The sequence below is a fragment of the Chanos chanos genome, chromosome 7 (genome assembly GCF_902362185.1).
Source record: "Chanos chanos chromosome 7, fChaCha1.1, whole genome shotgun sequence".
Lineage (NCBI taxonomy): Eukaryota > Metazoa > Chordata > Actinopteri > Gonorynchiformes > Chanidae > Chanos > Chanos chanos.
Window position 1 is genome coordinate 5,112,486 of NC_044501.1, and position 13,394 is coordinate 5,125,879.

At 38.7% G+C, this 13,394-nt stretch overlaps 1 protein-coding gene across 1 annotated transcript; it reads right to left on the reverse strand.

The window, feature by feature from the left end:
• Nucleotides 1–2,312: 2,312 nt before the first annotated feature.
• LOC115817207 (adhesion G protein-coupled receptor E3-like) lies at nucleotides 2,313–13,056 on the reverse strand. The gene is made up of 11 exons (XM_030780472.1): nucleotides 12,609–13,056; nucleotides 8,082–8,261; nucleotides 7,608–7,725; nucleotides 7,025–7,202; nucleotides 5,478–5,639; nucleotides 5,060–5,266; nucleotides 4,383–4,615; nucleotides 4,090–4,156; nucleotides 3,722–3,813; nucleotides 3,457–3,619; nucleotides 2,313–2,366 (listed from the first exon to the last, which is right to left on the reverse strand). The coding sequence occupies exons 1-11, from the start codon at nucleotides 13,054–13,056 to the stop codon at nucleotides 2,313–2,315; spliced, it is 1,902 nt and encodes a 633-aa protein (XP_030636332.1).
• Nucleotides 13,057–13,394: the final 338 nt, after the last annotated feature.

The window sequence follows — 13,394 nt, forward strand, 5'->3', positions numbered from 1 at the left end:
GACCTGTAGCTATGAGTTTGAAAGATGTGTACATTGAAAGTCATCTCAAGAAAACGGCGGTTAAATGAATTTTAAATAAAATATTTTCCTGGCAGCTGTTCCTTGAATATACAACAATATACAATTTTGAACAAAGACAACAGCAGGCCAGACCAACCTTTCAGTTTTTGTGTTTTTACTTGCTTTGGGAGTTTGTCTGTGTGGAAACTACTTGAAAACAAAGGTGTAGTCTTTGAGTACAAGCATGTAGGGACACTCCACTTGTATCTGGCCCCTCATTTAAATAAGACCTAAGAGGGTTGTGGCTTGGCCTCTGTCTGTGGTTTTCAAGTGAGTCCAATAGGAGTAACAGTACTGCTTCTCCCATAGAATTACAATATATTATTCCCAAACCGCTTGTTCATATGTTCTAGCTTACTCCCGGTGCCCATGTTACTGATCATTATTCCATCACTTAAAAAAAAAAAAAGTCCACGTGTTAGAGCAGATTCACATAATTCTTTTCATTCATTCATTCATTCATTCATTCATTCGTTCATTCACTCGTTCATTTTCTAAGCTGCTTATCCTAATTAGGGTCATGGGGGGTGCTGGAGCGTTCACTGGGCGAAAGGCGGGGAAACACCCTGGATACGTCGCTAGTCTATCACAGCACATACATTTTGTCTTTTTTTATGTACTCTTGTCCTTGCTAAAGCTCTGTCCCATCCTCTTATCTAATTAAGAATTTCCTGATTGGTAATGAACATAAAGTCATAAAGAACATAATGAGTGATGTATATTGCAGGACCAGTGTGCTGTGTGTTTGTTATATTCAATAATCATATAAACTCTGTGTTATGTACTTGAGAAAGGCCTGTCTGTGACCTTGTATTCTTTCTGAGTTGTAAAGTGGTTCTTCACAAAACCCAGATATTTCCTCTTATTTTGTGGGATATGTTATGTAGAAGATATTACTATGAAACATGCAGCACAACACAGGAAATGAGATTGGACAGACATGTGACGCTGCCCCTCTGTGTGTTTTAAGATGATCATGAAGTATCTTGAAAGTATTGATATCTATCTATCTATCTATCTATCTATCTATCTATCTATCTATCTATCTGTCTATCTATCTATCTGCACACACACACACACACACACACACACACACACACACATTCTACATTCACCACCATGACTAAAGTTTACTTTTCATTTCAAAAGGATGACAAACAAGCAGTCCTGTTTTTTCAGTACTCTTGTGTATGTGGTAGTTGTTCAGGGCAAAACTGTACTCCTGCATCAGTATGTTTTGTTCTTTAGTGTGAGGGAAATTCTCCTATATGGAAGAGATGTTGCTAAGTTTATGAAGAATAAACCAATATAGATAGTATGAATCAGTCTTTATTACATGATCATGGGAGAAGCACACCTCAGAGACAAAGCGCAGTTCTCCCTGAGGTAAAAGGAGTGCATAGCTTTTCATACAGAGAGACAAACTTCCAAGGACATGTGTGGGCATTTACAAGATACCTTATCCCATGGAGCACAAGATACTTGGTGTTCATTCCACATGTGTTACAGACACACAGAGGCCTTGTCTTCTACTTGATAAATGCTCATTGTTTTAACACACAGATACATTTCACAGAATACAGTAATTAGGCAAGCACAGCTCCCTACAATATTAATACTTCATCATGAAAATAGTGATGAGGCACATTTTCCTTCTTAAAGTTACAGTCATGATGCAAAGCGATACTTTTCCCACATTAGAAGAAATTCCTTGAATTAAACTTTTGATATAAACTCTAAGAAGAAGCCTTCCAGATCTGTAGATATTTGCTCAGGTTTTCAAATTTTTCTATTCCCCAAGAGAGGTTTATTTAGAGTAAAATGTGTCACAACAGAGTCAGGTATCACTGCCTCCTGCCCTGCTCACTCAAGAAAAACTAAAAATGTTCAAATTAGGGGGAGGGGACATTAGCACAACAGTGTCATTACTCCATAGACAAGTTTCTGTAAGAAAAAACCAAATCTAGTACATGACAGTTATATATATATATATATCATCTGTGACTTATTTGAAAGTAAATGAATTGATTCTCACTGAAATTCACTGGTTTTAACTGATTCTCACTGGTTTCTGTTAGCATGAAACACAGAGTTTTTTTTTTATCATGTATAATTGTGAATATCTAGCTACAACCATTGGAACTTTAGCTTTTAAGTTTACTTGACTGAACTTTTTTAGACTTGGCAATAAGTGCTTTAAGTTAAGATTTTGAAGCTTTTCATGGTCCAGCTGAATGTCTGTGATGAGAACTTTACTTGTGGCAACGCCACAGTGCGCCCCACCACCTCTTGTACTGCCTCCTGACCTGAAAACACAGATGAGAAGAGAAACAGACAGGGTCAGACAAGGGTAAGAGCTCCAGTTTATGGTTGCTGATACACCGTCTATGCTAAGGCAACTTTACCGACAGATTTTTGCGAAGTCAAATAACACAAGCTTAAAAATATATGAAGTGATATGTGATGATACATGAAAGTTTGCGCGCTTGAGCACATAAAAAGCAGACATTACAAGAGAGTTGTAGTAACAGAAGGTCATTTCCATTCTAATTTCCCTATCTACAATCAGATGGAAATGTCAAGCTGTAAGATAGATCTTTACACCAATTAAAGCCCCTTTCAGATATAAAACCTGGAAAATTTCCAGGTTGACTTTTCCAGCAATGTTGGTGGATTCTCCCTTTCACACTTGCTCTCCACTTCCAGAACATACATGACATGAAAATCCTTGAAATGTAGGATATGATGTTAAACATACATGATGGAAGACGCTGTGTTCTAAACAAAATGGTGGGTGGACAGATAATATTGAGAGTCAGTTTGTCGACAATGTTATCAATTTACAATACATTTCGTCAACATCTTATGTTATAACATACAACATGGGGCTCATAAAGATGTGTTCATGATATTAGAAAAAGAGTGGATGATAAACTGGAGAGAGGAAGAAAAGAATATGAAGCAGCTAGACTCAGATATGTAAAATACGTCATCAAAGCGTAACACGCTTAGTAATTTTATTGCTTTTGTTTATACTTGAGTCTACCTAGAACACTGAAGAGAATGTCACTTAGTCTGGTCCTGGAACATTGCCATATAAACTAATACTCTTTTTCACTTTTCACTTTTTAATTCTTTTAATTTTTCAAACTTTTTCAGCACTACATAGGACAGGGTCATAGCTTACACGTGTTATAGGTGAGACTAAGTAGGACAATGTCATAGCCACAGGTGTTACAGGCTAGACTGTATAGGTCAAGGTCATACCCAGAGTGGTAACAGGGGAGAATGAGTGGGACACATTTAAAACTTAAGGTGAGAATAAGTGGCACAAAATAGCTACAGGTGTAATGAGTGAGACTAAATAGGCCCCTGGGGAATTGGAGTTGTAGTTACCTCTTCATTGAGGACACAGTGGACCAGGAAGATGAAGGTGCCTTGCTGGGAGTTGAAAAAAAGGAAAACAATCTCCATGTTCTCACTGATGTGTGTGAAGAAGCCCAGTATCCAGGGGCAACCGAGGATAACAAACTGGGCCAGGGATTTGAACACCATAGTCCTAGAGAGTAGGATACATGCATTTACAGACATTTTAACTATCTGATGGGTAAATATAGAATTATATTTTCATACTCCATTGGGTTTGTAGATTGTTTGTTACCTGGTGGATCTGAGCTGTGCGACCTCAGTGTTCACTTTCTTTATACTCCAGCTCAGACGGATGATTATGACAATGAAAAGAACCAAATTGACCTGGACAGGTAAAACAAAGAGTCAGATATTATCTTCTCTAGAAATCAGACTGGAAATACAGTGGGGAAAAAAAAAATCTTTTTTTCACCAGTGATGAATGAAAACTCAGTGATATATCTGGCACTATTACAAGTGAATGTGATGCTATTCCATTTTTAAATAAATGTTCAGCTTGATATTGTCTTATGTTGCATGACCATTCATAGCATCTCAAATTCTCCCTTGGTCAAATACAGACTTATCTACAATGATGGAAAATGTGTAATGTGTACATACTGCTAGAATGAAGCAGACAGGACCCAGGAAACTCCAGGTGAAGCCTCTGTCCTTCTTAATCCAACACCTACAGAAAGCAGAAACACACAATACAAAACAACAAACTGTCAGTCAGTAATAACATGGTAGTTAGCACTTTGCACTTCGTTTCGAACTTTGCATTCTCTCTTTATCATATTCAGCTGAAACACAAAGACTGAACAATTTTGAGGAAGCCAATCATATCAAATCAGCATGTGACCTCATAATTCTCATTCTTATTGTTCAACACTCTGTCTCCTCTCTGTACTCACTCCTCACTGCCATATCCATCAGGCACCACCCCCACAGACACTGAGACCACGGCCAGAGAGATCACATAGCCAATCACAAGCAGCAATCCCCAGTGAACCACCTCCTTCTTTTTGGATCTGATCTTTGATAGGTTCTTAACTGTGATGAAGAGTAGTATGGCCTCAATGAACATCCAAACAAACGCAGAGAGAAAAAGGAAATGGAGTATTCCAGCTATTGCAGCACAAACTCTCTGAGGAGAAAGAAAAAAGATCAGAAAGTTGAATGAACATCACATCATTGCATCAGCCCACCATCATGTGTATGAATGCTAAAAATGAGCATTTATGTTTGTGAAGTTCTAACTGGCCTATTGTTACCATTGTGGGGTTAACTGAAAATGTGAGACCCAGTGTGCAGTGTGAATTATTTTAATGTGTTATTTGTCATGACTCCAACAAGTCAAGAGAGAATATATGAATGAGTGGTTAAAACTTATGTATTTTCTGGGACGATGAAACTGAATTCAATTGAATTATCAACGGTTCTGTGCCACTTGACGGATGAAACAGGTTTAGTGCTACTACTGAAAAGCTATCTGACTCCAAAAGTAGCCACACGACCACCAAACTGAAAAGCAATTAACCTAATAGCGTTGGTACTTGTGGCAACGCTACTGCTCAGCTATGCTTATTACCTTGTGGATGCGTATATAAGGCAGGAGATGTTGGGTGAGGAGGAAGAGGAGATGAGCCAGCAGCAGACAGAGAGAGAGGTTGAGTAGAGCTGTGTTGGTCACTCTTGAGTTCTTTGCCAAGACAGCAAAGGTCAACACAGCCAAGAACAGAAAGACCAGCCCAACAGTTACTGCTACTGTGTTCACAATCTCCATGAGATAGTTGCTCTGAAAAACAACATTTATTTAGGCACATTGATTCTTTTCCCTGTTTCAAAAACATTTCAGCGTTGAAGCTCTGTGAGGAGTGAATCCCTTGTTTGTCCAGTTTCATATATGCACATTTACTCTCATTTTAACACATGGTAAATTAACACACAGTGAATATTCCTCATACATTGAGTAGACTGTATGTTGTGATTATCTGCTCCTGTGTTACCTTGGGTGGTCTTTGAGTTTGCATGATGAGAGCGAAAGTGGACAGGTGTTCACAGGAACAGACTGTGTAACTGGAGTTGGTCTCAGTGATGGAACAGCCGTCCACAACCCATTCACTAACGTTCCAGTACACACAGTCCAGCAGATCTTTAGGATCCATTTTCTAATCGAGAAAGGCATGGAGATGTTAAAAAAAACCTTTATTTAAAGGCTGAATGTGTCAGGCTCAGCCATGACACAAGCAGATAAGTTAATGAAAATGGATCATCAGCAGCATTCCATTTTTACAGGAAAAGTAAAAAAGACAAAAGAAGACAAAATGTTTTCATGCTGGTCAATAATTTAAATACAAATCTATATACGACTATTTCTGTGTCAGATCTTTCTCAAGTACATAACACAGAGTTTATATGATTCTGTGTCAAAACGGCAGGCAGAATCTTGATCTAAAAACAGAGGTTCAGCAACAGGGAACTACCCAAGAAAACACACAGAGCTTACTACAAGGCTTGATCAGGAATTGTACACCAGATAGCAACTCAAAACTGAGCAAAGAACTGAAGAAAACAAGAGGTAGACACAACAAGACACAGGTGAAAACAACACAACAATAATGAACTAAACAGGCACAACAAAGACTGAGGACACCACATGGCCAATAAAAGAACTACACTTCCCAAATACATGACATCCAACTATCACACACAGCAGAGCTCCTGAAGTCTGGTCAGATCTGATCAATTTGACTCCTTAGCTCTGTGGATTGGGGTCTGAGCATTTGCTTCAGTTTCAGCAAGCACATCCTCTCTTAAGATGCCAGTTACTCAGAGAAATTTTGCATTGTTGAGTGATCCAGACATAGACACAGTTTGTTTTAATATGAAGATGTGAGAGTTGAATTTGTATTTTATATGGTTTCAACAAGGAGGAAGACAAATTTCCTTCCTCGCATGGTACCATTCAAATGGGAAGCCCCGTTGGGGAATAAACCAGGAATTAAGAGAGAAGGAGTCATAAAGCACAGAAATACAGACCCAGAAACCCTGGAGCAGAGAGATGTCATATACTGAGAATGACAAGGTTAATGACTCCATTGACCAGAGACAGGGTCAGAGAAGTGGGCTTGTGACCAAACAGTCAGTTTGCTTCTCAGGACCGGCAGGAAAACGTCCATGGCTGAAGTGCCCCTGGGCAAGGCACATAACCCCCAACTGCTCCCCGAGCACAGGTGTGCTGCTCACTGCTCCTGTGCCTAGTGGCTGTATGTGATCACTACTGGTGTGTAAGGATGGGTTAAATGGAGAGGTCAAATTCACTGCTCACTGCTCACAGTGTGTGCGTGCAATCACTGAGATGTAGTCTTTAATCTTAATCTTAATCTTAATCTTAACAGATCAGCTCGATGATGTAATGATCTGGCAATCTGAAAGCTGGTGAGGCTGGAGACGTGATGTTGGATCACTGGACATGATTTGTGAGGTTGAGTCAAGCTACTTGAGCATGCTGACATAATGAGTTAGCAAAAAGAACAAAAATAAAAAAGCTTACTCTGATGTGCCTCAGGGTGAAGTTGACTGGTTTGGTTAACGTTTTGTTGGTGGTTTTGGGCAGGAAGGCTGAGACCACTCTGGACATCATTGTTTTGACTGTGTCGTTCTCTGTGCGGAATAAGGAGGGTTTCAGCATTTCTTCCATGTTCTTGTAGGTGATGAGAGAGACAGCAGCACTTCCTGAGATACACAAATAAACGATTTATCCAGCAACACATTCAAAACATTCAAAAGTCAGACCACAGTATGTCTCCCAGCATGAATCACCATTACAAAGACAGTACCCAAAAGTCCTCCCTCCCAGGATTACCTCCCTCACACTAAATAATTCACCTTTTCCACAAGTTGAATTAATTGTTATTAATTGAAGTACTGCCTTTGAAAGTTAAGATGATGTTTAACTGTAAACATGAACAAACAAACAAACAAACAAACAAAAAAACAGGGCTGAACTGACAAAAGTACATTCAGACAAGTTCACACACTTTACATTTCTAGCCAGCACTGTGACTGAGTTTGTATTTAAGCAAAGAAAACAAAATGGAGTAATGGAGGCAGATCTGCTTCATGAGGTTTACAACTTACCATTGTTATTTTTTGAAATACCAATAAGGTCAATATCCAGGAGAGCGTCGGAGGTGTTCAGCTGTAGAGTTTTCTTGAGGGTGGTGTTCCATCCAACAATGAAGATTCTCACCTCTACCTCTACAAGAGACAGTGAGAATCAAAGGCTAGTATGTCTAGCTATATGCATGTGGGCATGTGAACAGCAGGACCTGTTTTTAATGAGAACTGCTGAGCAAGTATCACAAAAGCACTGAGACCCTAGAAATGATCAGAAATGATCAGCACTTTGTTTTCACTGAACAGCCACTTCTTTAAGTTACATTTTCCCCCTTCTCTCTGTTTGCTTTGCTCACAAAGGACCATATTGGTTATAAATGGTTGCATCTGGTGAGAGAATTAAATAAGACTGGAATCATGAGTAAGATGGAAAAAAAGGTCTTAGAGAATGAACTGATCTGGTGCCCTCTGTGGCCCATTTTGGTAATTACCTGTGCTGTTGAGGATGTTATCGATGTTGCTTTGGGTAGGAGTTGGCTTCACCACAGCAGATATCAGAATTTCAGTGGCCAGAAGAAACATGTTTCCCAGTGTGGCCAGCTTATTATCGTTTGGGGTATCAGCTATTATAATGCTCTGGTAATCAAACAGCTGACCTAAATAAGTCCTCACTGTCTGAAGAGACAGAACAGAGAGATTAACAGCACGATCTCTCTATTATTCACGCATACACAGATGGACAAACAGACAGACACACACTCTCTCTCTTTCTCACTCTCTCTCTCTCTATATATATGTGTGTGTGTGTGTGTGTGTGCGTATAAATACACACACACACACACACACACACACACACACACACACACACATATATATATATATATATATATATATATATATATATATATATATATATATATATATATATTTTTTTTAGGGATGTCCCGATCAAGTTTTTTTGCCTCGATCCCAATCTGAGTCATTTAATATTGAGTATCTACTGATACCAAGTCCCAATCCGATACTTTTATTTCCCTAGAAAATACAGTTGCACAGTGCACATTTCGAGTGTATTAAAGGTATTAAAATCAATTCAATGTATATGCTTGAGAACTGAATAGCAATGCATCAAGGAAAAAAATTGCCTGCATCCAAGCTGTTCCTTAATTGTTTTTAAAGGCATCTTTTTTTTTTTTTTTACAAAATAACAAACTAAACCCTGTTGTAAACCTCCGGTTGGGCAGTGTCTGAAATATAGTGTCAAGAGGGTAGGGGGTACCGTGGTTTCAAAAGCTCCAAAAAAGACGGCGAAAACCCGAGGTAATTCCAATTAGCAAAGAAAGGCAAACATTTTTGAACATTTAAAATCAGTTTTTTGCTTGCTTTGAGTTCACTGCGAACGTTTGTGAACACACACAAACGGTGTAAGGAGGTAGTTCTCAGCGAATAAACATGTACACTGGACTATGGGAGATGTGTGCCCAGATGGGAGTTGTACCAGACATATAAATGTAAGTGTTCAATTTTATTTAATCTTCTTACAATAATTCAAGTGGTTAACTTGTCTAACTGCCAGTTCCATTCATAATTTTTCTGAAAGCCTCTTTTTGTATGCTATCGTTATCAATCCTTTTTGTTAGTTAAACAGCTGTACTGCTTTCTGTGGTTGTTAGTTTAGGCTCGCATACATCACATACAGATAAAGCGTTACGTGTTTCAATTTTGAAACGATACCTTGGTTGTTATTAGTAGCCCTGAGGATTAATGTCATTGGTGTATGCTGACCTAAATGTTTATTTTTTAGTTGTAGTATCAAAGCTGTAGTAGCCTGCTGAACGCAGCTCCTACCGCCTCACGAAATGCTCGCATTACAAACATTACAAGTGGCTGCTGGACTGCCTTCAGTTCCCAATTTAAAATATTTCCACACTGCGTACATTTTAACTGGGTCTTGCCACTAATTATGCTCTCTGTTTACGACACCGGTGTGACTGCTGATGTAAAACAAAAGATCTGACTTAGTGTCGTGCTCAATAAAGCCGATACCGATCAGTTAAAAAAGTGCCATCTTTGAGATCGGATCGGGACATCCCTAATATATATACAGAGAGAGAGAGAGAGAGAGAGAGAGAGAGAGAGAGAGAGGACAAGAAGACAATGAGAGGTGGAGATGTAAGCGTGTCATACATATCATATTTAAGAACATTTATAGAGTAATAAACATGGCAATGAGCAGATTTAATTTGACTATATGATTCAATTTGACATTTAGATGCAATACTGGAATATTTGTCACGTTTGGCACTTCATACAAAGCTCTGTCTCTGCATGCATATAACTCACCTCCACTGGCAGTTCATCGACTGTTGACAGGAATTTTAACAGGATTTTAAGACAATATTCAGCAGTTTTATTGACCTAAATAGCAACATTCACAAAAAAGAACATTTAGCCTCTGTCAGAACAACAAAACCTGATTGACACTGTTTGGGTCATCAAAAGGCACAAAGAATATAAATAGGTGAATTTTCCTTAAGCTGCTCTGTGATAACTTACTGGTGACTATACATATCAGTAACACTCTTTCATTCTGACAGGAAAATGTGAAAGTAACTTGACCTAACTGAGAAAATGAGTCTACTGATGTCAACATAGCCCATGTGACATGGTTGTTAATACAGATTCCAACCTGACCAAAGTCACAGCTGAATGTAACTGAATTATACCTTTTGCTGGGTATTTGGATGGTCCCACCACTGGAAGCAAATTGTTTTCTTGTGTTTTTGTTTAGTTTTCAGTGAAATGAATGAAATCCGATGTTTTATTTTGGTGTGACCGTACCACTAAGCTGTTCCACAGTCAACTTGGGCCATGTAGGACACTAAACTATTCCTGTTTGACTCTCCTTCTCACTTAGAAAGCACACATGCAAATTGGAACAGAAAAGAAACAGCTCTGTGCGTTTCACAACAGCGTACACACATTTGACTGTGCAGTGTGAGGGGAACTGTTATAATTCAAAATATAGCCTTGTTTTTTCACTGTTTTTGTTTATAGTGGATCATAATCATTTCATTCATTTTATACTTATTTATGGACACTGTAATGTGATGTACAGCCAGTATATATTTACCGTGTATGTCGCTTAACGTCATTTGTTAACACAGATCGTAAGATCATGTGACCTGGGATAATAGGCATAAGCATGTCATAAATTGACATAACTATCTGAGTCAGAATTAGTTTAATTTCTAAAGTGATATTCTTAAGCCACTTTTCCACATACCTGGCATTCCTGAAGCAAGTTGATAAGTCCTAAAAGAGAGAGAGAGAGAGAGAGAGAGAGAGAGAGAGAGAGATTTGGATTAGATATACTTTATATTGGAGTTGGATTGTGTGACTGTGTTGAGACAGTGAGACATTCAATGAATGAGAAATTTCCCAACTGGATGATGATGGCAGCCACATTTTTTCATCAACCATTTTAACCTTTTGGGTTCTGTTTAATCCCTCAGAAGACCTGCACTGTACAAATATTTCAACACTGTTGGCAAAACGTGACCAGAATTGGCATGGCACTACACAATCATTAGAATGCCTCTGGTCCAAGTTTGACACCAATTGCACCTTTATAATTAAAAAAAAAATAATGTCCAAACAATATTAATGGCTTGTGATGATGATGTTGTCTCAAGTGTGACAGTCCCTTTGATAACTTGACAAAATGAGATCCGTGCTTGTATTTCACACAGAAAATTGGACCAATGGCTTAGAAGAAAAGGTTTTGGAAAACGGCTGGAAAATCCAATAAGGTTGCAATAAATGGGATGTTATGGTATCTGTTTGAATATATCAAACAGCAGGCAATTGGTAATTTGAAGGGGGATGAGGGGGGATGCCATCCCCCTTGATAGCAAAATACATCCCCTTATTAAGCTTGTTAAACCCAGTCCACTGCTTAAAATTTAAAGGTGTATTTACTCATTACTTTAATACACAGTTATAAAAAGACAACTGTAAGAGGGAGAGAAGGAAGAGAACTGGATAAAATGGACTTGTAGAATTAGAGATGTCAATGCAGGGGTTATTACTGGTGGCGAAAGAAAAAAAGAAAAAAGAAAACTCAGAGACTGGATGATAACAGATTGAAATGAATGGAGCTCACAATACAATCATAAATAACAGTCTGAGTTTTAGGGAAAACTAAATAACGCTATTTTGTGGGCACCGGAGTTGTTGATGAAGAAGATGCTTAAATAGTATTGAATGTAATGTGGTGAGTTGTCTGGCTTTACCATATCCACACAGAAAGCAGAAAAAGAAAAAAGAAAAAAAAAAGAAAAAACAACCACAGAGACAAATAAAAAATTGTAAGAGATCGTTTTTATTTCAGTATCTCTTTTTAACTTGTTGACGAAATGCTGTGTTTTTTCCATGCATGCAAGTGCATGCCTTCAAGACTTTTTCAGTGAATTGTAGGCAAAGGAGACTGAGAGGATAATGCATAAGATCTCAGTGTGGTGGCAGTGTGCTGTCAGGAGAGCTCTGAGACCTAAGTTTCTGGGTCTCTGAAATTAAGAGGAAGAGAGAAACAGCGATCTACTCTTGCGATGCCCAGGAATGTATTTGGCTTTAATGAAGCCTGAATGGAGGAATGAGGATTTCCACTGATCTATGTGGGAAACAGGGCAACAAGAAAAGAATGCTCTTACTGTAGCTTGTGCTTTTGTTGGAACAGTGGCCTGTTTAAAAGCTTACTCAGTTACAGTTCTGAATCACGACTGACATCAGTGTAAATAGCATGGGACTGATTTGGAGGAGGACAAGCAAATATCTACATTTTAAATGTCTCCATGGATACTTATAGTGATCAGGGAGAGTAAAGTCTGTGTTAACTTAATATAGACATTGTAGAAATTCATCTCTGGATCTCTACAGGATATCTAGAATGCAAGATATCACAAAAATAGCTGACTATTGCTTTACAGCTGTAGATGAATGAAAATGTTTCAGATTACCTGAACAGTAGGCAGAGTTGAAGTATGCTGGGCTGACGAATTCATAGACGTAGTAATTTCCTGGACAGGCCTTCACTTGAATAGGATTGGACTGGAAATAGCAACAGCTGCTGCTCCAGGTCCCACAGACCTGTCGAGTGACCACTCCATCCTCTGGTTGTGGGTGTGGACTAGCCAGCCACAGTGGGAAATCTGTGCCACATCTGTACTGATCCACACACCAGTCAGCCATCTGGACACTCACTCCCTGATAGAAAAGCCTGTACCAGCCTGACCAACCTCTGTCATGATCACACCTAATTGTGCCGTCAGTGTAGTGGGTAGCTCTCCATGGATCATCCAGAATGGTGTAGTTAAAGCAGGGGTCAGGACTGGAGCTGATCACACCTGATGTAGAATTGATATGATCAGTTTCAAACAGCGCGATGTTGAGGTGTGATGTGCACATAAGAGTCCCTCAAATGAATTATCAAAACATTCATAAACTTACAGTAACATTTGCTGAAAGTTAATGCAGTGGTTATTACTCTTGGCGAAAGAAAAAAAAAAAAAAAAAAGAAAGAAACAGACTGACTTGAAGAAATACTTCACAATCATTGAGAATGATACAAATGGTCTTTAACTCAGTCTCTGCATGATGGTAAATTGAGCTGAATGAAGCTCACAGTCCTGGTTTTAGGGAAAACTAAATAACGCTATTTTGACAGAGTGGGCACTTAAGTTGTTGACAAAGAAGATGCTTAAATGGTATTGAAAGCATGGGTCAGAACTGGAGCTGGTGATAGC